The 27,188-nt window shown below is 45.7% G+C and overlaps 1 protein-coding gene across 1 annotated transcript in view; it reads right to left on the reverse strand.

Annotated features, from left to right (window-relative positions):
• Positions 1-27,188, reverse strand: part of pamr1b (peptidase domain containing associated with muscle regeneration 1b) — a 137,942-nt gene that overhangs the window by 29,236 nt on the left and 81,518 nt on the right. Inside the window, 2 exon segments of the mRNA XM_051104763.1 lie at positions 2,411-2,518; positions 17,254-17,471. Of these exon segments, the coding sequence (XP_050960720.1) occupies positions 2,411-2,518; positions 17,254-17,471 (326 nt within the window).

Consider the following 27,188-nt stretch of genomic DNA (forward strand, 5'->3'; position numbering starts at 1 on the left):
AGGTCATCAGATGCTTCTGTTTCAAAGTGATTATTCCCCATGGCTGCCTTTTCTGGCAGATTTCTTCAAAAACATCTTAAAAAAAAATTCAAAGTTGAGAACTTACATTTTCATGTCAAGCCCACAGCAAGATATTTAACAATTTTACTAAACCACTGTATGAATATTTGCATGTGAATTTGCTTTCATCCCTTAGTAAATCAAGTAGAATCAGTGCTACCACAGTTCTCTGTCATGTGTGTTCTCTGTCATCTTCTTTTGCATGTTTCTGAAGATGGTCTTCTCAGTTCAGGCTAACTAAAAGTCAGCCATGTGCCGTGATGCTACCTACTTTGGCTTATGAAGTAGGATACTTTAAATGGCTTGTATCATCAGTATATGATGTCTCACCCGTTTCATTATTCAATTCAATTCAAATTTATTTGTATAGCGCTTTTCACGATACATATCGTTGCAAAGCAGCTTTACACCAAATTGACATTTTTACAATATATGTAGTAGTAGCTTGATGTACATATGGAAGAGATGTGTGGTAAAGATCTATTAATGACGTAATCAAACAGACAAAGAACACTATAAATTAGTAGCAGAATTCGGTAGTGCTGTATGTTTTCAGGGTTGGCATCATCCGAAGTCCTCTGTGGGGTTGGCATCTTCTCTTTCGTTTCATTAGCACATTACATTTCTTCATTACACCGTTTTACAGCAGTTTCATGATTAAAGACGTCATACCAACTCCTATTTCTCACTGCCACAGCAGTGAATTCTCCCACTGGCCTCAGCAGACGTCACACCAACCTCTATTGCTCACTGCCTTAGCAGTGAATTCTTCCACCGGTCTCAGCAGATGTCTAGAGGTCAGTATTTCTTCCACTGGTCTTGGAGGAGTTTCCATTCTAAACACTATTTCTCACCTCCGCAGCAATGACATCCCCATCTCTCTTGCAGCAGATGTCATACTAACCTCCTTTTCTCACTGCCATAGCAGTGATTTCCTTCACCTGTCTAAGAGCAGGTATACTAAATCTCTTTCTCACCTCCACAGCAATAACCTCTGCCACTTCCCTTGCAGCTGATGCCGTGCTGATTTTGCGCAGCACCCTTGCAGCGCCCTGACTAATCTTCATATATAAATTTTCTTCCAATTTTGCAAGAGCAGAGATTTATCCTCCAATGAAAATGTTACTTTACGTCACTGCCGTGCTTTCCCACCGTTCTCCTACAGGAGCGACCTCATTTGTTAGCCCTTCACCTGCCTTATATTGCCTTAATGGGGCAATTGGGAAATGTATTCTACACATTCTTGGGGGGAGAGATAGAATCAATAAAAGTTTTCTCTACTCGTATCACAAAAACTACTTGCAGTTGATTGCCCAGCTTGCTGTCTCTTGTAAGCACTTTTTGGGGGGTCGAACTCTGCACTCAAGCTGAGCCTCGGGTTCGAGCCTCCATTAAGGACAGCAAGTCAAGTTTGTTTACCATTGCCCATCAGGACTGGATGGGCAGGCGAACTCCAAGTGTGAATGAAGTCGAACTTCAAGTGTGAATAAGTTCCAAACGTAGGTTCGGGAGGAGCCTAATCATTCAGTCCTGTCAATCACCATTACAAGCCTATATAAGCAGCTCTCATTGCACCGTCCCAGCCTCCGTTCTTCTGGCATCCCTCCACCTCCCCTTCTCCTCCTCTGTTTTTGTTATTCTCCCTTTAGGTAATATTGCAATGGGGGGTTGAACTCTGCACTCAAGCCGAGCCTCGGGTTCGAGCCTCCATTAAGGACAGCAAGCCAAGTTTGTTTACCATTGCCCATCAGGACTGGATGGGCAGGTGAACTCATGAAACATTAATCAAACAACAAAAGAAAAAGAGAAAATCACTCACTTCTTGACTGAATCACTTATTAACTTGAGAATTCTTGAGAATTTGTTGGTCCTTGTTTGGTCCTTTGTTCGAGACCAGCTAGGTTTTGGGGCCAGTTCGGAACCAGGATCTGGGCATTGGCCCAGGATTTTTTTGAGTAAAAAAGTGCGGTTTGGTTACCCTTACAGTGCAGAGCACAGCCTCTTTTCAACATGATGCTATCCACACAAATCTGCTACAGTGTTTGAAGAGTCTGTGCGCACAACAAGTGGGTGGGCAATATGCTAATGTCTCATGTTGACGTCAACATGCAACGGCTTAGGATTCATTTCAAAAACTACTTGGAGTTAACTCCTCCTTTTGAGAGACAATGACTTTACACACAGTGCACTTTCAGATTTATTTCATTTACTTAGAGCTGTGCTACGCACTGCATGAATGGTAATGTTCAAACATCCGTAATAAGGGCACTTCAGTGTCAAACCCTGCATATAACTGTTACGTGTTATGGTATTGAAAAAAAAAAAAAAAAAAAAAAAAGCCTATTCTCACCATGTTCGCATCTTCTTCCAGTATATCCAGCCAGGCAGGCGCAGTGAAAGGAGTGAGAGGAGTCTACGATGCAGGTGCCATCATGCAAACATGGAGAGGATATGCATTCTACACAAATACATACATTTACCTGTCAGTCATTCAGTTTTGACAATAATACATTAAGCATTATATAGACATGCCTAATCATGCTTTTTTAGTTTTTATGTTAAATTCATACAAGCTAAGATTATTGAGAGGCAATATTGCATATGTATTAGGACTTCTTGTAATTCAAGAGGATATAGTGAAAGGTTATCTTTATTTACTTATTTAATTTTTTTTTTTTTTTGCAAATAGATTCATATCTCCAACTCGTACTTGCAACCAGTTGCAAATATATCTTGAATTAGAACTGTATAGAATTGGATTTCCACACCTGTATAAAGAGAGAGCAGCATGGAAAACAAATGGACACTAAATACAACAACCACTATTCCGTATTGTCAGTGTTGGGGAGTAACTAGTTACATGTAACGGAATTACATAATTTAATTACAAAATAAATGTAATTGTAATTAGTTACAGTTACTCAGAAAAATATGTAATTAAATTACAGTTACTTTTGAAAAATGTTAGTGATTACAAAGGGGGTTACATCTGAATTTTTTCACACAAACACACCCACATACAGATTTAATTGACTTATTTTATAAACTGCATTGATTGCTTTAAAATGAGACACAAATGTTTCAGGAGTTTAGGACACAGAATAGGACACAAGCTTATTCAGTAACTGTTTTATTTATTGGTTTATGCACATACTTTATTTTTCCAAGGCATTGTTAGATGCCAATGTTTCCTGTCATAACTATGCAAACATTTGATTTCAAAACCAGTATCATAGCTATTAAACTATTTCTTATGATTTCAAATCTGAATTTAACCTCATATGATCTAAAATGATCTAAAAACATTAGTTTTTAGATTTGTATTATGCTTTATACTTATCAAAGAAGTGAATCACTCTTGAAATATGTACAAAGGGTTCACGTTATTTGAATTCAAATACGAAACAGGCAAGAGGTTGTGAGGGTAAACAAAGCTTCAGACATCACTGATCATGTGGTTATGGCAAAACAAATAAAGCTCCAGTACAGTGCTTCACTGTGAGATGTTTCCTTGTTTTGAAAGAAGCTTCAAAGCCTTAATGCGAACATCACATCACTACTTACACATACTAGGATTCTTATGGATTGTTTTAGCGTACCCACCACACACGAGATCATGAACTGATGAACTGCCTTTACCTGAAAATTGAGTGTTTACTGTTGTCCTTTTGCATTATTGATGCACTATTTCCTATCACAATTCTGTATTGTTAAAAGCGGTATATAAATAAAGGTGACTTGACTTGACACACCAGCTTATTGACGGAGAGGGGACAGAGTGATGAACCCAAAGTTGTCAGGGTTTCTAAGAGAGGACTCAAATGCAGAATGTTAAGTGATGGTTTATTTACAAAACAACAGGCAAGACAAGAGATGGTGAGGAGGGGAGTGACACAGTCCAAATAACAGGCAGGGAAGAACTTGAAGACAGGCAGGCGGCGAGAACGATCTCAGAGTCTAGGCCAGGTGACAATCCACCAGAAAGCAGAGAGGGCTGCGAAGCTGGAAGCTGGAGATTAGCAGCAGGGTCAGACAGGAACCTGAGACACAGCCACTGCACACTAGTGATATCACAGACCATGCACACATCTGGCAGAGAGGTAGACCAGGGGCACTACCTGCTGGACGGAACAGGACAGGACAAAACAGGACTGGACTGGACTGGAGAAAAGACAGAATTTAACAAACAACTTGATACAGTTTTAACAGTATACAAAAAGGTTGACTAGCAGTTTACTAAGACTGTTACAAACACAGAGGTTAGAATAACGAACTGGCAAAACATGAGGGAAAGAGAGAACAATATAAAGGAAACAGACACATGAGGAACAGCTGGGAACACTCATACAAACGAGAGAGGAACACAAGGACCAGGTGATGACACTCAGACAAACGAGGACTAAACAAGGGGGCGTGGCAACAGGTAACTAGGAGGCAGGACAAGGGGAGCACATGGCAGACAACAACAAAGACAAAGCCAAGTGCTCAAACACAACACAAACAAAGACACATTAAACAAAGACAGAACAGACATGACTGTCAGGGGTGATCCCTGACAAGAGTAATGAATAATGTGAAGATTGTAAATATACACTGTTTTGAACCCCTTTAACTTCTGTTTTATGTGTCATTATTTTAACATCTAACCTTATTTTATCTTTTCCTGATGAGCATTAGCTGCTTCCAGCACTGTCTGCCTGTGTTTTCACTTCTGCAGTTGATGTCCTGATTAAGAGAAAGCTAATTCGCTACTCATATGTCAATCATAGTAGCCTGCCCTGTCTCTTCTCATGACGGCCTTCCATTACACTTGTTCTGTATACAACAAACCCAAAGAAACATTTTGTTATATCGTTGACACTAAGTGTCGCTGCAGGGTAGAAGTAAGGGGAGAGTATAAGTGTGAGAAGAAGTGTGTGAAGAGGTGTATGGTTGGTTGTGCTTTTGCAGATGTATATTAAAGAGCATCATCTGAGTTACATCGTACTGGTGATTTCGTCAGTAGAAGACATAACAAAATTGCCGACGAGGATGCTGAACGTCTGCGCACAGAATTGACGAAGGATGTCTACAGTAAACGCTTCATTTTCCAAGCCCCTTCCTCCCTTGCCCAGGGGTGCCAGCCATACCATTTACAACATGGGAGAAAACGTTTTGCAGCTATCTACTAGTGATTAATGCATCTGGTGATGAGTGGCCCGAGGCAAGGAAACTACTTCACTGTCTTAGAACTGAGGGGCACCGAATTTTTTACACTCTCCCTGACAATGGCGACACACTGGACTCAGCGATTGCTGCATTACAGACACACTTTAACCTTAAAATCAACGTTGTAGCAGAGAGACATGCATTTTGCAAACATACTTAAGCCACCAGTGAATCAATTTTACATTACATTTTACAAATATTGGTGCATCTCCCTGGGTTTCCCTGATCATTGTCACGCAAAAGAAAACGGGTGGTATCCGTTTGTGTGTCGATCTTAGAGAACCCAGTAAAGCTATCGTGACTGACAGTTACCCATTGCCACATATGGAGGAGTAGCTCTCACTACTTAATGGGGCTACATTATTCTCGACCACTGATCTTTAAAGTGGCGTTTCAGAAGATGATGCACCTTATATTGCAAGACCTACTGAATGTGGAAAACTACTTGGATGATATTATAATCTTGGGACACACTGCTGAGGAGCACGAACATGCTCTGAAAGCCGTTCTGCACCGCTTTCAGGACTCTGGACTAAAAATTAATGCATCACAATGTCACTTCAGCCAGACCAACTTACAGTTCCTAGGCCACACAGTTACAGCACAGGGTACCAAGCCAGACAAACAACACCTGTTTGCAATTTTACAGGCTCCGGCTCCTATAGATACCGTGAAGCTGCACTCGTTCCTTGGCCTACTGTCTTGGTACAGTAAATTCATTCAGAATTTTGCCTCTGTGGTTGAGCCGTTATGCGCCTGTTTGCGAAAGGATGCAGAGTTCTCCTGGTTGGAAGAAGCACAGAACAGCTTTGCTGTGGTCAAAGAGTTACTTGTTAATAGTCCTGCTTTGGCCCTTTATAACCCTGATCTGCCTACACTTATCTCGACTGATGCATCTGATTACGGCCTCGGGGCTGTGTTCTCACAAATACATCCTGATAATTCTGAATGCACCATGGTCTTCTCATCAAAAACGCAAATATTCGACTGTGGAAAAGGAGGTGCTCGCTTACTCACTACAAAAGAAGGGGACCGCGCAGGAATGTGTATCGCACGCTGGGCCGCACGTTTGCAGTGTTTCAATTACGAAGTGTTCTTCCGTCCAGGCCGCCATAACTTCACAGCTGATTGTCTGTCCCATTTCCATCTACCATATGAACCCCTGGAAAGTGATTCATATACTGAACCACAACAAGTAGCTTTGCTTACCTATGCACTGACAGCCGTAACTCCGAAAGTGTTTGCAGCTGCTTCTTCCTCCTTTCCCGAGATGTGCAAGCTGTGCGCACAGATTCAGCAAAGCTGGCCACGCTCATCTTCACACGTTGACCCCCTCCTGCTGCCATTCCACAAGCTGAGACACAAATTATCCTGAGGGGACCATGTCTCATTGCACCTGTGTTCTTACGTCACAGGTTAGTGATGCTTGCACATGAGGGGCACAAGGACATAGTACGCACAAAGCAGCGGCTACGTGACCTCTACTGGTGGCCACGGATGGATGAATCGGTCCTGTGCATTATCTCTTCCTGTCAACTGTGTCAAGCATTGGACAAAACCGCAAAACTACACCCTGCCCCACTGCAACCTGTCCCTTTTCCTCCTGAGTCCTGGAAAACATTAGCAATGGATGTAGTGGGCCCGTTCGAGTCGGCTGACTGGGACTGCTATGCCCTAACCCATGTGGACTATCATAGCAAATGGCCTGAAGTTGCTTTTGTATCCTCAGTGAGTGCAAAGCAAGTGATTAATTTCCTCACTTCCGTGTTTAGTCGTCATGGAAATCCGGAATGCATAGTGACAGATAACGGACCCCAGTTTACAGCCGCTGAATTCTTCACCTTTCTTAGAGCGAGGGACACCGCAAAATGCAGCTGCTAGAGTCCTTACCAGGTCAAGAAAATATGATCATATTACCCCAATTTTAAAGTCTCTGCACTGGCTACCTATTAGGTTCCACATCAGCTACAAAATAGTACTTTTCCTGCAGTTATATCTGATCAAATGCTCATTATTAATCTTTTAGCTCTGGTTGAACAAATCTTTCTTTGCTTGCTTTGAACAGCAGCTACGCTAATTATGTCCCTATTTGTCTCTGTTTCTGCCATGCAACTGATATCCCATGGTTACTAGGAACTATGGTGTTTTTTGTCTGTTTGATTATGAAATTAATTGATCTTTACCATACATCTCTGCCATATGTACATCAACTTGACTAGTCACCACTAGTAAGCTACTACTAAATATATTGTAAAAACTTTAATTTGGTGTAAAGTTGCTGTGCAACGATATGTATCGTGAAAATAAATTTGAATTAAATTGAACTGAATTAAATCACTCATGTGCGCACACCAGTATACCATCCAGCTGCCGATCAAGCGCTTTCATAGAGTGCTCAAAAGTTGCATACAGTCTGCAATACTTCAGTCACAACCATGGAAAACCACTGTTACAGAATTCCTCCACATCTATAAGGCAACGCCACATTCCACAACTGGCGTGACGCCTTTTGAATTGTTGCACGGGAGGATGTCTTGGATGTCTTGCCCTCTTTACCATCGGAAGGGCTTACAGATCGGGTGCACGGGCAACAATCTAAGATGAGGAGGTCGTTTGACACAAAGCGCAGAGCACGTACTACGGTTCTAAAACAGGGGACAAAGTGCGCATTAAGCTTCCGTGGCACGTACCAAAAGGATGCCCAAGATTTTCAGAGCCAAAAGAGATCAGAAAGCAGGTGGGAAAGAATACTTTCATTCTTTCAAATGGAAAGAAATGGCATGCTTCACAACTGGTGCTGTCTTCTGTGGGATCGAAAGGAGTCGATGTTGCTGATTGGCTTACACAGCTTCCTCACGAGCAGGTCCAGGTACACTGGACCTGGTGATTGTAATTGAACCCGTCCTCAGAGGGTGAGGTGTCCTCCAAAATGGTTAAAAGACTATGTGCACTAAAGGTCCAAATGCAAATAATTGAAGCTAAAGTTTGTTGTTGTATTTGAGATGCTACGAATCACATGTTAAATTATGCTTAAGAATTGAGTTTGGAAATCGAGTTACATATTAATGTGTTCAGTTGTGAATTTCTAAAGGAAAAAGTGTTCTTGAGTACAAGGGGAATATGTTATATTTTTGACACTAGGCGTCGCTGCGGGGTAGAAGTAAGGGGAGAGTGTAAGTGTGAGAAGAGGTGTATTGATGATTGTGCTGTTGCAGATGTATATTAAAGAGCATCATCTGAGTTACATTGTACTTCTTTGTGTTTATTTCGTCAGTAGAAGACAACACATTTCTGCACATGAAGCTAATAAACACGATTATGATAGGATATGATTTCTATGTGATTTTTGGGAGATTTTGGGTATTTTTAATAATAAAGAATGTTTACATGAGAAATGCTAAGCAAGTGCAGCAGTTAGCTGTATTAAAAGGAAACCATTAAATAACAAGAATCCACAAGAGATTGCAGTTATTACAAACACTGGATGGTGGTTTAGAATAGGCTTGCTCCAGTTGTTGGTATTACCTGGTGTTCGACCATACACTGAATACATTGCTTGCCCACTGTGGCACTGCCACCACTGTCATTTTGCTTTTTATTTAAAACCATTTGGTTCAGTTGGACAATGTAAGCTGATAGGAAACGATAGGGGACAGAGGCTTGTTTTTTTCAAGTTAAATGTAAAGTTAAGTAAAAGACAGCTTCTTAAACCAGAGAAGGCAAAAAAACAAACAAACAAAAAAAAAAAAAAAACATGCAAGCACTATCGTTATTACGGAGCGAGGGAGACGGGAAGCAGGTGAATCCATACGCAAAGCTTTATTGAACTAACAAAGACATGGTCAAACATAGGCAGGGTCGAACGTTGGCAAACAGGTATATTCAGGCAAGACACAAGAGTAATCCGTAGGGATTAGGCAAGGCTGAGGGCCACCAGAACAGGACAGACAGACCAGAAGCTCTCACGTGCGGAACAGACGGACCAGGACCCCACCAGGGTAGAACGGATGGACCAGGAGCCCACCAGGGGGGAGCAGATGGAGCAGGAGCCCACTGCAGAAACTGGGACCTGGGGAAAACAGAGACAGAAGGAGACAGACAGAGCAACAAGGACATAGACAGGGAACGCAGTGGACTTATTAGCAGTCTCTGTGGGGACTGAACAGGCAGACAGTTCATAGTTGACGTCCTTGCCTGAGACAGATGGGGCAGAGAGTTCAATGATGGCCTCCATAGCCGTGACAGGATGGGTAGAGAGTTCACTGACGGCCTCCATAGCCATAACAGGGCAGGACAAGAGTTCAGAAGTGGGGAGCTACTACCGAGACCAGAAATGAAGTGAGCGGTACTGCCTCAGGAGGTTCTGCAGCTATAGCCACCACCTCAGGAGGATCTGGAGCGGGCACCGCCATCTCTGGAGGTTCTGCAGCCTCAGCTGCCACCTCTGGCGATCCTACTGCGGGCGTCAATGGTTCTGGAGTTCCAGAAAGCAATCCCCCATATGGAAAGTGCTACAGACAAGGAGATTACTTCTGGGACAGGAGGGTTGGTGAGTGCTGGTTTAGGGATACCAGCACCATGTGAAGACACCAGCAGAGGATCCCTCAGACTGGGACTACGAAGGACTGACCTTGACGATCTGGGTACAGCAGACGTGATGTGGCGGGACTCTGGATGATCAGATGTGACGTGGCGTGACTCTGGATAAACAGCTGAGAGGTGACTTGACTCTGGAAGAACAGCTGAGATGGGGCTTGACTCTGGATGACCAGCTAAGACATGACTTGACCCTGAACAAACAGCTGAAACTTGACTTGACTCTGGACGAACAGCCGAGACATAACTTGGCTCCTGAAGACCAGCTGTGACTTGACTTGGCTCTTGAAGATCAGCTGTGACTTTGACTCAGGAACAACAGCTGTAACTTGACTTAAATCAGGAAGAGCAGCTCTGACTTGACTCAGGAAACACAGCTGTGACTTGACTGGACACAGGAAGAACAGCTGTGACTTGACTCAGGAACAACAGCTATGACTTTACATGACTCGGGGATGGCAGCAGTTACATGACAGAGCGTTGCTGTCGCTGCCATTTTGTGAACAGGCTCTGTTGTCGCCGCCATAATGTGAGAGTGCTCCGGTGCGGCCGCCATTTCACTAACAGGTTCAATCACCGGAGTAGCGATCTAAACACTTGAATGTCCTCCTCGACACAGCAAAGCAAAGTCCATAAACTGACCGGGCTGAACCGGGCTGAGAGATGAATGTGGACCCTTGCGAATGAGCCATGATTTCAGTGGCTGATAAACACCCTTGCAAAAAAAGTCTATCAGCACGCAGTCCGGCAGATCAGAATAATAAGCGAGATTTAAATACTCTTGTACATAGTCCTTGAGCGATTGCGTGCCCTGCTCGAGGGCTAATAACAGTCGTGCTATGTCCATACCTTACCAATGTCTGTGAAAAGCTGCTGGATCTTTTTGGGCCGAGTATTCTGTTATGGAGCAAGGGAGACGGGAAGCAGGCGGATCCATACGCAAAGCTTTATTGAACAAACAAAGATATGGTCAAACATAAGCAGGGTCGAACATCGGCAAACAGGTATACGCGGGCAAGACACAATAATAATCTGTAAGGCAGGCGAGGGTCGATCAGCAGCAAATGTAATCCAAGGGACGAGGAAAAGGGTAATCCAAAAAGACAGGCCTCGTGCCGCAGATGACCAGGGTGGCTGTGAGGGAGGGTGGAGCCAAGGAGGATTCCTGGAGGACCAGGTGCAGGATGAGTCAGGCAAGGCCCGGGCTACAGTCATGGTGACGGCCCACGGTGGAGCCGATGGAGGGAGGAGCCATGGTGGAGGAACAACTGATGACTCCAGGGGGCCGACCAACGGTGGAGCAGGTGGTGGGGGAGCCCGGGGTGGAGATGGAGAGCCGACAAGCCAGGGTAAAGCCGAGGATCTGGAGGGCCAAGGCAGAACAGGTAGCTTCGGCAACCGAGGCGTAGGAAGCCTGCGGCAAGGCCAGAGCGGCACAGGACTGAGGTGGAGCTGGAGGGAAGGAGGAGCCGAACAGAACCAGAGGGACGACGGGACGAGGCGCAGCCGGAGTGCAGTCCCGAGGTGGAGGTAGGGGGCCACTGGGTCGCAGGACCGAGACAGAATCTGGGCCTCAGAGGCTAGAGGCGGAGTTGAGGGATCTTCCAGACTCAACGCCAACGGAGCTGGAGATGGGCAGACCTGCGGCGAGCCCATGCCACAGATGGTGAGCTGAGGATGAGCAGAGGGGCTGACAGGATCCAGCAGAAAGGGCATTGAGGAAGAGAACAAATCAATGAGAGGAGGCGGGAGAGGGAGGTTGGGTGCGATATTTTCCCAGGTTAAAAGTTTGGGTGAATACAGAAGGATGGGTATCTCTGAATGAAAGTCTATTAAGTCTCCCAAGTCCAGTTCTTACTCACCCTCAGTGTGGTGCAGTGGGTGGGGCTTTCCATTGCCTCCACGTTCTCAACAGCTGTATCCGCCGTCGCTCGAGCTGTCAACTCTTGCACCTGGTCAGACGTTTGGGGCTCTAGCTCTGGGGCGATCGTCAGCTCTGTTGCTCCTGATGGCGATTGCTCAATGACCATGGCAGGCTCTGGCTCTCCATCTGCAGTGGGCTCGGGCAGCTGGGCTTTGGGCTAGCGGTCATGATGGGAGATGACTCTGGGCTGGTGACACTCACATGTGATGACCCCGGGCTGGACTCATAAACACATGTGACTCTAAACAATAACCGACAGCAAACTGAACAGAAAGGAGACTTTAAATAGGGTAGCTGACAAGGGCAAAACAGGTGATGGGAGTTAACTAATAATGAACTAATGAGAATAGTATATATACACTGTTGTTTTCTTGCATTATCGACACACTGTTTTCCTGTTTAACACTGTAAAGATGCTTGACAAAGCTTCTGTCAAATGCTTTGCAAAGCACCAAATAAATAAAAGTGACTTGACTTGAAAAGACAAATAAGGCTTCTAAACAGGTATTCAAAGATATAAATAAATAAGCAAGTCCCTTTTGAAAAAACATCGAACCTTTACTTTCAGGGACTCTGTGCTCTAGTACTGGCTTGTGAGCCTCCTTGTGCTTTTGTCCCTGAACTGAGCTGAACCAGAGTAAAACCTGAAACATCTACTAAGTACATTCAATTTCATATCTCTATTGCTAGTTTTACATGATCTCACTGACTAGCTTTTCTTCGCAGCGTTTCTTGGACCTGTCTTTGTACCTCTGACTTGGTTACAGGGTTAGGACCTCTGCAAGCACCTCCCCTGTTTATTAAGCCACGTTGTTTCTACAGGTTCTTTTGGGTCTGATTAAACGGGACCCATGCTCTCTATCAAGACAGGGAGCATAAGACTATGTCCGGCTGTAACAGTTGACAGTCTCTCATCAGATCCTGCTTAACTGCTCCTTCTAATCTAGAGCTGCCTTCTGGTCAAGCAAGGAAGTGCTTCTGTCACTGTGAGGGCTAGATATGAGCCTATTGATCCCAGTTTGAGCTATGAGGGCCCACCCTTTGATGAATCCTGCTGACTCTCTTCAAACTATTTTACTCTGAGAGCACTGTACCAATATCAGATGTTCATCTACACATCTACAATGGTAAAATAAGCTCCATTGTGTTGTAAATAAAATACAAATGACCCCAAACCCCCATTATCTAACTCTCCTCACATTCTTTGTTATCTGCCTCATAGTGACAGTCACACTGATGGGCCATTAGGGTACAGCCTTTTGTCTCTCAGGTGTGAATCACTAAATATTCATGGCCATTGTCACTCCCTCGCATATTTCCTTTCTATTACAAAAAAGTAAGCACGATAATTTTCACAGCATTTTGAAGTAAATATTCTAGCCTACAAGAGTGATTACTCAAAAGCCTTGTTCAGGACTATTCGGTGTGAGTTTCATGGCCTTATTTCAGCTACATTTATTTTGCCAAAACGTACTAACCACGCATAATCTTTTTTTTTTTTTTTTTTTTCTCTAAAAAATGCAAACATCCATCTTGCTCACATATTATTGCAGCACAATTTGTACTGAATACAGAAACAAACAAACAAACAAAAAAACATGTTGGCCAATAGTATTTTATAAGCAGCTAAAATAAGCACAAATGTCAGGGCATGTCAAAACATCTAAAGGGCCCCAAAATCACCTCAGACCGTAGAGGGTTATGTACGTAACCTGAGATGTTACATTTGTTAAATAACATTTCAAAGTGTTTAACAGGGTTCCCACACCTTGGTTAACTTCAAAGTCAAGGATTTTTCAAGGACTTTCCAGGTCCAATACCCTCAAATTCAAGGACTTAATGTGGGGACACATTTCAAGTAAGACCAAAGTTACATTGTGTTACCTTGTTAGATACAATGTTACTGTAACGAGGGGAACGGGACGAGAGACGAGCGGATCCATATGCATACTTTTATTGATAATTCCAGACAAAGACATGGAAAAACGGGATAGGCCAGGCAAGAGAACTAAACACTGGGAAACAACGAAAACACAATCCAATACTCGGCCGTGAGTGACAGGAAGACCGAGGTATTTATACTGTCTCTGATAGGTCACAGGAGTCGACGCAATAGGCGCAATGGGTGATGGGAGTAGTAGTCCGGGGTGCACAGCAACAGTCTGTGAGAAGTGACAGGGTGAGAGCGACATCTGGCGGTGAGCGGACCACAGGACACGACCAGATTCGTAACATAGCCCCCCAAAGAGCGGCTTCCAGACGCTCCAAACAAACCATAGTCCAGGGGAGCGGTGGGGCGGGGGTTAGACAGAGCAAGGGCCGGAGGGCCAGGTCCCTGCGGAGGACCCGGTGATTGAGACAGGACCGGCAGAGCAGGAACCTTCCAGGGCGGAGCCGGAGGAGCCCACCAGGGCGGAGCCGGAGGCGGAGCAAGAGGTGGAGCAGCCTTCCGGGGCGGAACAGGAATCCGTGTCACGGTCTGGGACCTGGGGAAAGCAGGGACAGAGGAGGCAGACAGAATAGAGGGTGAAGGCGCAGCAGCCCTCCAGGACGGAACGGAAGGCGGAACAGGAGGCGCAGCGGCCCTCCGGGGCGGAACAGGAGGCGCAGCAGCCTTCCGGGGGCGGAACAGGAGGCAGAGCAGGAACCTGCGTCATAGACTGGGACCTGGGGAGAACAGTGACAGAGGAGGCAGACAGAATGAGGGGAGAAGCAGAGAGTTTGTAGGGGGGCGCCACCTCCAAGGGAGGATCCACAGCCACGGCTGACACCTCAGGAGGCATTGGCGCGGCTTCTCCAACTGACGGGACCTCTGGAGCAGACTTGGGACCAGACGGGACCTCTGGAGCAGGCTTGAGACCAGACGGGACCCCTGAAGCAGGCTTGTGATCAGACGGGAGCCCTGGCGCAGGCTTGTGATCAGACGGGAGCCCTGGCGCAGGCTTGTGATCAGACGGGAGCTCTGGCGCAGGCTTGTGATCAGACGAGAGCTCTGGCGCAGCCCTGTGATCAGACGGGAGCCCTGGCGCAGGCTTGTGATCAGGCGTGACCTCAGAGGCTGACTTGAGAACGGGCGTGATCTCTGGAGCTGATTCGGGAACAGGCGTGAGCTTAGGAGTTGGCTTGGGATCAGACGCGGTGTTGGCAGGCGCTGACTGGGTTGACGTGGCGTTGGCAGGCGCTGGCTGGGCTGAAGTGGCGTTAGCAGGCGCTGGCTGGGCTGACGTGGCATTAGCAGGCGCTGGCTGGGCTGACGGGGCGATAGCGGTCATCTTTGCGACAGGCTCTGGCGTGGCGGCCATCTTTGCGACAGGCTCTGGCATGGCGGCCATCTTTGCGACAGGCTCGGGCGTTGCGGCAGCCATCTTGCGTGCAGACTCGGGCGTGGCGGCCGCCATCTTGCGTGCAGACTCGGGCGTGGCGGCAGCCATCTTGCGTGCAGACTCGGGCGTGGCGGCAGCCATCTTGCGTGCAGACTCGGGCGTGGCGGCAGCCATCTTGCGTGCAGACTCGGGCGTGGCGGCAGCCATCTTGCGTGCAGACTCGGGCATGGCGGCAGCCATCTTGTGCAGTGGCTCAAGAAAGATGGCTGTAATTTGACTTGACACAGGAACAACAGTTTTGGCTTGATTTGACACAGGAAACACAGTTTTAACTTGACTTGACTTAGAAACTTGACTTAACTCTGGAAACACAGCTCCAACTTGACTTGACTTAGAAACTTGACTTAACTCAGGAAACGCAGCTGCAACTTGACTTGACTTAGAAACTTGACTTAACTCAGGAAACACAGCTGCACCTTCATATGGCTCAGGTATAGCAGCTGTGACGTGACGGGACTCCGTTTTCGCCGCCATTTTGCGAATGAGCTCCACGTTCGCCGCCATTTCGAGAAGCCGTTCCAACGCGGCCACCCCTGCTTGAGCGTGCTCCAGCAGGGCCGCCGTGTCGTGAGCAGGCCAGGCGGCCGGCGTGTTCGTGGCGTCGCGCTCCGGCGCGGCCGCCATTTTGCGAGCCGGCTCCACAGTAGCCGCCATTATATGAGCGCGCTCCGACGCGCCCGCCACTCCGCGAGCGGGTTGCGCGACCGGCATCACTGGGGTATCGCGTTCCTCATTAGCGACACCCACCGTGAAAGACGAGCCCACAGTCAAATAAGTATACTCCATACCAGGATGATGTCCGTGGAAAAAGTTGCTGGATCCTTGTGGGGCCGAGTATTCTGTAACGAGGGGAACGGGACGAGAGACGAGCGGATCCATATGCATACTTTTATTGATAATTCCAGACAAAGACATGGAAAAACGGGATAGGCCAGGCAAGAGAACTAAACACTGGGAAACAACGAAAACACAATCCAATACTCGGCCGTGAGTGACAGGAAGACCGAGGTATTTATACTGTCTCTGATAGGTCACAGGAGTCGACGCAATAGGCGCAATGGGTGATGGGAGTAGTAGTCCGGGGTGCACAGCAACAGTCTGTGAGAAGTGACAGGGTGAGAGCGACATCTGGCGGTGAGCGGACCACAGGACACGACCAGATTCGTAACAGTTACAGTTTTCATGTGTCAAACATAACTATGCAAAACAGCTTTTTTTCATTTTGCATTTATTTATATGAGAGATCTGATAATCTATTAGTTGTATTTCTGTTTTGCATAAAAAAGCCCCCAAAGTAGTGCAATGACCATATCCCATATCAATTCCGTGCAAAAAATGTGGAGTTGGCAACCCTGCATCCAACACAGAATCAGATTTAACTGATCATGGATCAAGACAAGAGTATAGAGAGATGACTGACAAATCATGCTGGAGGATTTGCTGCTCAGCAGATAATGCACTCATATCTAATCTTGTAAGATGTGCTCCCTTTATACAGAGTGATCGCGAAATTGAAATTGAATAGGTGCTCATTCAAAAGAGATTTAAATACTTTTTAATATAATAAAATGATATTTAATATTAGAATGATTGTGTGAGCAGGTGGTAATGGCCCGAAATTCAGCGGGATCAAGAAAACAGTCCACGTAGGGCTTTAATACAAAAAAAATCTGAATCCCAGACATTTTGGGCGATCTAGAAATGCCACTGGACGCTTTTTTTTTAGGTCCAAAAAGAGGACATGTCCAGGGAAAAGAGGACGTAACATAAATCAAGCAAGATAGTATGCGTAGACCACAAAGTGTTGGCGAAATAACACAGCGGACCGAAGGGAATAATGTGTAATTTTTTTTCCAGAAAACTTCTTGCACAAATAAATTCAAGCACTTTCAAGGACCTGTATCTATGTATGTTTATTTTCAAAAACTTTTCAGGGCCTCAAATTTTTTATTTATTTATTAATTTTTTTTCAGATTCACAAACTTTCAAGGATTTCAAGGAAGCATGCTAGTAAGATGACTCGCTTCATGCACTGACCTGAAAAAGAACTGTATCAACAGCATACCGATAGTACTGTCTTACCTGAGCTTTCCTGAAAGATGGCAAAAAACCCATCAAAGTTCTTGTAACCATCTGAGATAAAAAGAATGTGCAGGGAACTGCCGGTGCTTTTGATTGAAGGTGGTCGCTCATTTCCACAATAACGCCCAATCACACGTGAGTTCAAGCTCTCTCCATCCCTCACTTCAACATAGTCATACTGACAGCTGTGGTCAAACTCCAAACTGAGCATCATGAACCTGAGATACAGAGAATGACAAGATCAGGTGATTAGGATATGATTCTGGTGTCTGCATATGAAATGACTGTGTGATGAAATACAGTCTTTAGTATGTAATGCAGATTGGAGAAGTCGGCTTTCTCCACATCTAACCAATGACCCTTACAAAAAAGAAGTTTATTCAAGTGCGCTATTAGTATACTTCTTTAAATATAAAATAGGAAAGTATACTTTTAGTCTACTTTTTATGTACTTCTCAGAAATATACATAAAATGACATTTAAGTATACTTGACCTATACTTAGAAAAAGTGTACATATATTTGAGCTATACTTGTGCTCCTAGAATCTGTGTTTTCATTGTTACAAGGTAGGGGACACTCGTAAGAAACTGAAACAACAGATGCTTCCACATGTAATCTAACACAGTCATCAGACATAAAACAGCATTAAAACTATGTAACGTTGTGGAATAAAATGTTGACTAATGAAGAGGTAATAATGACTGTCAATTTTTCGCAGTTTCATCTATGTTTGATTAACAATTCATAATCTTTTTTTTCAGCTTTTTGTTCAAAATGTTATTTCTTTATTTTTTATTTATAAAACATTCAAGTGTTAAAAAAGAATGCATGAAGCTAGAATACAATGTTTTTGTTTACAAACAGATATTCTGTTCTTTCTTTTGATGTTTTGTATGTTCAGATGTTCATATAACACAATATATATGTAAATTAATAGGGACATAGTAGTATGTTTAAAGTATGATGTAAAGTTCACTCAAAGAAAACTTATGAGTATACTTGCAGTATAAAGCTACTAAACTAGAAGTTTACTGGGACTATACTTCAAAGTGTACTAAAATGCTTCTACAAGTTTTTATCTAGTAAACTATCAGTATACCAATAAATTCAGTTTTGGAATAGCTTTTAGTATAGTTGCATGGCAAGCTAAAACACTGATGTAAACTAGTTGTGTACTCAATGTTTACTACTGTTATACTTAAAGTATACTTAAAAGTATATTTTTTTATACTAGAAAGTGGGCCAATTTACTCCCAATGAGTATTGAAATAGTACACTTACAAGTATACTACTAGTACACTGATATTTGTATAATTATTACATAAAGTATACTAAAAAATATACTTGAACTTTATTTTATTAAGTATTGTAACGGAGAGTGAGTGACGAGAGTGAGTCAGGCGGGGGTCGAACAGGAGCGAACGGGAGCAATACAGATAATCCAGAGAGAGAGTAAACAATAGTCCAGGCGAGAAGTCAAAACACGGGAACGAGGAAACTAGGAACTCGGGAAACTAGGGAACGCTAACAAGACAACAATACAATCTAACAGTCCGTGGTTGCAAGGGAACAGACCAGGGCTTTTATAGCGCCGCTGATTGGTCGCGGGTGAAGTGTAATGGCTGATGGGGAATGTAGTCCAGGGTGTAGTGCAACAGTCGGAGGCGGAGCGTGAGGCGCGGGCGCCCTCCAGGGTGGAGCAGGAGGCGCAGGAGCCCTCCGAGGTGGAACAGGAGGCGGAGCGGTCCTCCAGGGCGGAGCAGGAGGCGGAGCAGCCCTTCAGAGCTCTGCAGCAGGCTTGAGATCAGAGAGGGACTCTGGAGCAGGCTTGAGATCAGACGGGAGCTCTGGAGCAGGTTTGAGATCAGACGGGAGCTCTGGAGCAGACTGGTGGACAGACGTAGCCTCAGGAGCTGACTTGTGAACAGACGTGACCTCAGGGGCACAGTGTGCAGCCCACACACACCAGATGGCAACCGCCATTAAAGGAAGAGCAGCAGCGGGAGGTTGTGGTGAGTCCAGTACACTGGCTATCATGACAGGCCGTGATCGTGGGATATCAGACGAGGCATGGCACGGCTCTGGACGAATAGACGAGACATGACGAGGCACTGGGGCGTCAGGCGGGACGTGACTTGGTTCGTGGTGACCAACTGTGACTTGACCTGCTTCGGGAAGATCAGTAGTGAATTGACCTGGCTCATGAAGATCAGCCGTAACTTGACTCGGTTTGTGACGACCAGCTGTAACAGGGCTTGGTTCATGGAGATCCACTGTAACATGACTTGACTCAGGAACAACATGACTCGACTCAGGGACAACAGCCTTGGCGTCGCTGGACTTGGAAGCTTGACTGGACTTGGAAGCTTGACTGGACTTGGAAGCTTGACTGGACTTGGAGGCCTGACTGGACTTGGAGGCCTGACTGGACTTGGAGGCCTGACTGGACTTGGAGGCTACAGCCGTAGCCTGACTTGACTCTGGAGCAGTGGCTGAAGCTTGACCTGGCTCTGGAAAAACAGCAGCAGCTTGGCTTGGCTCATGGAGATCCGTTGTATCGGGACTTGGCTCCTGAACAACATGGCTTGACTCAGGAACAACAGCTGTAACGTGACTTGACTCAGGAACAACATGGCTTGACTCGTGGGGCACAGCTGTGACCTGGCTTGACTCTGTGTCTTGACCGGACTCTGGGGTAGCCGCCGTGGCATTAGGAGGCGCCATTTTAGCTGCCCATACCGTCACTAGAGGAGTATCCAGCACGTGGGCCATCATGATAGGCTGCGATCTTGGGATGTCAGGCGGGACGTGACTTGACTCAGGAACCACGGCTGTGACTTTGCTTGACACAGGAACTGCTTCAGGAAGGCCAGCCATGATGGGTGCAGACTCAGGAGCAGAAAACACAACGTGAACAGGCTTTGGCTTGACTGAGATGGCCTGAGCAGGCTGTGGCTTGGCTGACATGGCGTTAGCTGGCACTGGCTGGGCTGACGAGGCGTTAGCAGGCTCTGACGTGGCGGCCATCTTGTGCAGTGGCTCTGGCGTGGCAGCCATCTTGTGCAGTGGCTCTGGCGTGGCAGCCATCTTGTGCAGTGGCTCTGGCGTGGCGGCCATCTTGACAGTGCTTGGCTCGGGAATGATGGCTGTAACTTGACTTGACACAGGAACCACAGTAGTAGCTTGACTTGACACTGGAAACATAGCTTTAACTTGACTTGCCTTAGGAAGAGCAGCTCTGACTTGCCTTGACGCAGGAAACACAGCTCCAGCTTGATTTAACTTGGAAACTTGACGCGGACCCTCTCGTCTCAGCCTCCCCCTCAATGGTTGATTTAATCCATCACAAAATATTTCAATGATTGTACAGTCCGGGAGGGTGGAATAATTAGAAATAGCCAAAAACTCACGGATGTATTGCTCGAGTGAATGTGGTCCTTGTCTGATCCGGAAAATAATTCTGTCAGTGTCCATGTCGAATGAATGTCCGGGGTGAAAGCTGCTGGATCCTGTGTTGACGGACTGTTCTGTAACGGAGAGTGAGTGATGAGAGACGAGCGGATCCACAAGCAAGCTTTTATTGAAGGGACGAGACAGATACATGGTCGAACTGGCAGGGTCAAACAACATAGGAGACAGGGATATTGTAGGCGAAGCACAATCGGAGTCCGTGAGTCAGGCGGGGGTCGAACAGGAGCGAACGGGAGCAATACAGATAATCCAGAGAGAGAGTAAACGATAGTCCAGGCGAGAAGTCAAAACACGGGAACAAGGAAACTAGGAACTCGGGAAACTAGGGAACGCTAACAAGACAACATCTGTGACAAGTGACATCTGGCGGTGAGCGGACAGCGGGACACCGACCAGATTCGTGACAAGTATACTTAATAACATAAAGTATACAATTTTTTGGAAAGGGACGAATGACCCGAAAGATCAGTAACACCGATTTTTTTTTTTTTTTTTTTACATCTGGTCCTTGTCTAGGTTACATATGTACCTAGACAAGGACCAGATGTAAGGCTAGAAGAGACTGCTTCAGTAACTCTGAAAATCATAGGAGAGATCACTTGAGTAATACTGTGAATCACAGTACAAATTCCTGGAGAATAACGACAAGGATCAATGGATGTTCGCAAATCAAGTATTGCAGGTATTCAGGATGTGTCCCAAATTGAGACACACAAAGCGTGAGTGTGAGGTGTGTGCTTATATGCAAGCAGTGATTGTGATGATTAGTACTCTGGTGAGTGTGCTCACTGGGTGCTGGTCCCTGTGGGAAAAAAACAAAACAAAATAAAAACAGCATATGCTGGTTAGGTATGTGTCATGATCGGGGCTGTGGGTCTTCCCTCAGCCTCTCGAGGTCGCTGTTCCCCTTGCACTGCACTCCCCTGATTGTTCACGTCTGTCTTGTCATTTGCACTGATTACGCTCACAGCTGTTCACACTCTGGACTATTGTATAAGAACTCTCACTTCTCACTCCTGTTCAGGTCTGCATTGTCTTTTGTCCTCGTGTGTGTTCGGTTCGGTTTTGATTTTTGATCCTTGTTTCCAGTTTGTGTTGTGCCGTGTTGGCCTTCTGGTTTACGTTCTTTTGTGTTTTGTTTCATTAAATTATTCTTCCCCTGCATTTGGACCCAGATATCCTTTACCTCCCGTGACAGAATGCAGACCTCCAAGATGGGTCCAGCGGGGAGGATTTTTTTCGGGGAGGCGAAGCTTCCTCGTTTGGCGACGGCGGACGCGCGTTTGGGGGCGGCGACCACCCGCTCTGTTCCCGACACGGCGGGAATGTCCTTTGAGGCGGCGTCGGCCGCCCATTTCGAGCTCATCTACGCCTGTCTGGCGGGGATGGACGCCTGTAGGGCCGAGGCTGCGCAGATGCGGCCCTGCTTTCTGGCGGGGGCGGAGACGCTCTTCCTTGGGCAGGCGGCGGCGACCGCTCTCTCTGTTCCTGACGCGGCGGTGACCGCGCTCTCTGTTCCGGGACGCGGCGGCGACCGCTATCTCCTGTCCGGACGCGGCGGCGACCGCTCTCTCTGTTCCGGACGCGGCGGCGACCGCTCTCTCTGTTCCTGACGCGGCGGTGACCGCTATCTCCTGTCCGGACGCGGCGGCGACCGCTCTCTCTGTTCCTGACGCGGCGGCGACCGCGCTCTCTGTTCCGGATGCGGCGGCGACCGCTCTCTCTGTTCCGGACGCGGCGGCGACCGCTCTCTCTGTTCCGGACGCGGCGGCGACCGCTCTCTCTGTTCCTGACGCGGCGGCGGCCGCTCTCTCTGTTCCGGACGCGGCGGTGACCGCTCTCTCTGTTCCTGACGCGGCGGTGACCGCGCTCTCTGTTCCGGACGCGGCGGCGACCGCTATCTCTGTTCCTGACGCGGCGGCGACCGCGCTCTCTGTTCCGGACGCGGCGATGACCGCGCTCTTTGTTCCGGACGTGGCGGTGACCGCTCTCTCTGTTCCTGACGCGGCGGTGACCGCGCTCTTTGTTCCGGATGTGGCGGTGACCGCTCTCTCTGTTCCTGACGCGGCGGTGGCCGCTCTCTCTGTTCCAGACGCGGCGGTGACCGCTCTCTCTGTTCCTGACGCGGCGGTGACCGCGCTCTTTGTTCCGGACGCGGCGGTGACCGCTCTCTCTGTTCCTGACGCGGCGGTGACCGCGCTCTCTGTTCCTGACGCGGCGGTGGCCGCTCTCTCTGTTCCTGACGCGGCGGTGGCCGCTCTCTCTGTTCCAGACGCGGCGGTGACCGCTCTCTCTGTTCCTGACGCGGCGGTGACCGCGCTCTCTGTTCCGGACGCGGCGGCGACCGCTATCTCTGTTTCTGACGCGGCGGCGACCGCTATCTCTGTTCCTGATGCAGCGGCGACCGCTATCTCCGTTCCTGACGCGGAGGCGGCTGCGCTCGCTGTTCCTGACGCGGCCCTCACCGTGCCTTCTGTTCCGGACGCGGCGGTGACCGCTCTCTCTGTTCCTGACGCGGCGGTGACTGCGCTGCACGGGCCTGGCCCGCCGTCCCTCCCCCTGAGTTGCCTTCCTCCGTACCTCCTCCCTCCAGACTTTGGGAACGTCTGGAAGCCGTTCCGTAGGGAGGGGGTACTGTCATGATCGGGGCTGTGGGTCTTCCCTCAGCCTCTCGAGGTCGCTGTTCCCCTTGCACTGCACTCCCCTGATTGTTCACGTCTGTCTTGTCATTTGCACTGATTACGCTCACAGCTGTTCACACTCTGGACTATTGTATAAGAACTCTCACTTCTCACTCCTGTTCAGGTCTGCATTGTCTTTTGTCCTTGTGTGTGTTCGGTTCGGTTTTGATTTTTGATCCTTGTTTCCAGTTTGTGTTGTGCCGTGTTGGCCTTCTGGTTTACGTTCTTTTGTGTTTTGTTTCATTAAATTATTTTTCCCCTGCATTTGGACCCAGATATCCTTTACCTCCCGTGACAGTATGTTTTGAAGCATGGCTGCTGGTTTAAGCTGGTCATGTACTGGTCTTGAGCAGGAGCTAGTTGTTGCTTAGGACCAGCACATTCTAGTTCTTATGATGCTTGCATCAGACTGTAAAAAGGAGGGGGTGGATAGAGCCTGTTGTCAATGATGCAAAGTGATATAAGTCTATGTATGTTGCATGTACTTTAACTGTAGATGCAAGTGTATAGTAATAGTGTTTTGGCTAGTTACATTAACACATAAGTGTTCTAATTAGGGATGCACCGATACCACTTTCTCCAGTACTTGCCTGATACCAATACTTTTATTTTTGGTATTTGCCGATTCTGAGTACAGATACCGATATTTTTAAATTTACTGGTAAATTTGTAAAATATTGGGTACAGAAACTAAAAGAATATGTATAATGCTAGTTGGCTAACTTCATTTATCAAATAGATACAGTCAAACCAAAATTTATTTAGATACCTTTTCTCATATTATCAGACAACATTGCTCACATTATCACAGTTAATTCGCTACAGTTTAAAAAAAATAAAAAAATAAATAAACAATAGAAAAGTATGCAATGGATTACAATCAACAACAAACTATTCAGACAACTGTTCGTATGACAATATTCACACAACTAACAATACTTTGTCGGACCACCCTTTGCTTCAGTGACAGCCTGTAGTCTCCTTGGCATGCTGTCAACCAGGTTCATGCATTGTTGTAATAATGCAGGGAAGCACTCGTTATAAATCTCTTAACTGTGATATTTTCAGTAATATAAGTCATGTATTTTTCATCTGAAACATGCTGTGATTTGGGCTGTAATCCAAAGTGACTCATATAATGCAGAAACACTCATGTAGCAAGCAAAAAATGTGCACGTATTTGTAATGTTGCAGAATGAGAGAGACAAGTACAGTATACAGCCTAGTGCATTTCCCACAGGCTGCTAGTTTTACTTTCACCATAAAGTCATGTATGCTTAAGGTTGAAAATCAGTTACGTTTATAGTGAATGCCTCTATACATTTTTTATATATATTTACGAATTAGTTTTAATCCAAACAATGCATGTGCTAAGTGAGCAAACATCAATAAAGATCACACAACAGAATTTCTCTCTCTCGATCGAGATGCATGCTGGAAAGTGGGTTGAGAGTGGTGTTGGATGCGACCTGACCCATGTGAATTTACCTAGTCTGGTTTAGCCTTAGTCGTTTTCCTGACCTGGGGCCCAGGTCAGGAAGCAGACAGACTGGCTAAACCAACCATCTGCTAGCCGACTCACGTCACCGAAATCAGTTAATTCTCAGCACACATAGAGCCTTTCACCTAGATATCATGTTATAGAGACTGTGTCTGTTCCCCAAGCTAGAAAATACAAAAAATGTCCAAACCAATTTAAGAGTAACAATCTAATTGATGTCCAACAAATATAAAATGTATATAATACAGAGAAACAAATGATAAAACTTGTCTTATTGAATATCAGGTCTCTTTCTACAAAAGCACTCCTTGTAAATGATATGATCACTAATCATAACCTAGATGTGCTCTGTTTGACAGAAACCTGGCTCAAACCAGATGATTACATTATCTTAAACAAGTCCACCCCTCAAGATTACTGTTATAAATATGAGCCACGTCTAAAAGATAAAGGGGGAGGTGTTTCTACAATTTATAGCAATATTTTCAGTGTTTCTCAGAGAACAGGCTTTGAGTATAACTCGTTTGATAGTGGGTGACTTTAACATCCATGTTGATAATGGAAACGATGCACTGGGAGCAGCATTTATAGACATTCTGAACTCTATTGGGGTTAGGCAACAGATGTCAGGACCCACTCACTGTCGAAATCATACTCTAGACTTAATACTGTCATGTGGAATTGATGTTAGTAACAAAAAACTGTAAATTCAACTCCTTATTACAAGTATGGTAGAACCATCACTTCTACCTACAAAAGACTGCTTTCTAAGTAAGCTTCCTGACTTATCTGAATTCCTCAGCATGTCCAATAGCTCAGAAAAACTTGATGATGTAACAGAAACTATCCTATCTAGGACTCTAGATACGGTCGCTCCTCTGCGCCTAAGGAAGATTAAGGAAAACAGTCCGACCCCGTGGTATAACGAGCACACTCACGTCCTAAAGAGAGCAGCCCGGAAAATGGAGCGCAGCTGGAGGAAAACAAAACTAGAGGTTTTTTGTACCGCCTGGCGTGAATGTACCCTATCCTATAGAAAAGCGTTACAAACTGCAAGATCTGATTACTTGTCGAATCTTTTAGAAGAAAACAAACATAACCCTAGGTATTTATTCAATACAGTGGCTAAGTTAATGAAAAATAAAGAACCAACAGGCGTTGACTTTGCCCCTCAGCAAAGCAGTAATAACTTTATGAACTACTTAACTTCCAAGATTGATACTATAGATCTCCTGGGGAACAATTCCACCCATTCTCTACTATAGGAGAGGAAGAATTTTATAAAATTGTTAAATCATCTAAACCAACAACATATATGCTAGACCCTATTCCATCTAGGCTACTAAAAGACTTGCTTCCAGATGTCATAGGTCCTCTTCTGAATATTATTAATTCTTCATCGTCATTGGGATATGTCCCCAAAACCTTCAAACTGGCTGCTATTAAGCCTCTCATTAAAAAAAACACAACTTGACCCCAACAAATTAATTAATTACAGACCAATCTCCCTTTTCTGTCAAAGATATTAAAAAAGGTTGTATCCTCACAATTATGTACCTTCCTACAGAAAAATGATATCTGTGAGGATTTTCAGTCAGGTTTTAGACTGTATCATAGTACTGAGACTGCTCTTTTTAGAGTTACAAATGATCTGCTCTTGTCATCCGATCGTGGTTGCATCTCTCTATTAGTGCTACTGGATCTTAGTGCTGCGTTTGACACTGTTGACCACAACATTCTCTTGAACAGACTTGAAAATTATGTTGGCATTAGTGGTAGTGTATTGGCATGGTTCAAATTGTACTTATCTGACCGCCATCAATTTGTGGCAGTAAATGAAGAGGTATCATATCGATCACAAGTGCAGTATGGAGTACCGCAAGGCTCAGTACTAGGGCCATTACTTTTTACGCTTTACATGTTACCCATAGGAGATATCATCAGGAAACATGGTGTTAGCTTTCACTGTTATGCTGATGATACTCAGCTCTATATTTCTTTGTGGCCCGGCAAAACATAGAAATTTGAAAAACGGATTGTGTAGTTGATATAAAAACTGGATGATGAGTAATTTCTTACTGCTATATTCTGAAAAAACTAATTATGCTAATTGTTGGACCTAAAACCTGTGTGTAATAACCTAAAACACTGTCTAATACTTGATGGCTGTTCTGTCAATTCTTCATCATCAGTTAGGAACCTAGGTGTCCTATTTGATAGCAATCTTTCCTTCGAAAACCACATCTCTAATATTTGCAAAACTGCATTTTTCCATCTCAA

The sequence above is a fragment of the Labeo rohita genome, unplaced genomic scaffold (genome assembly GCF_022985175.1).
Source record: "Labeo rohita strain BAU-BD-2019 unplaced genomic scaffold, IGBB_LRoh.1.0 scaffold_79, whole genome shotgun sequence".
Classification (NCBI taxonomy): Eukaryota; Metazoa; Chordata; class Actinopteri; order Cypriniformes; family Cyprinidae; genus Labeo; species Labeo rohita.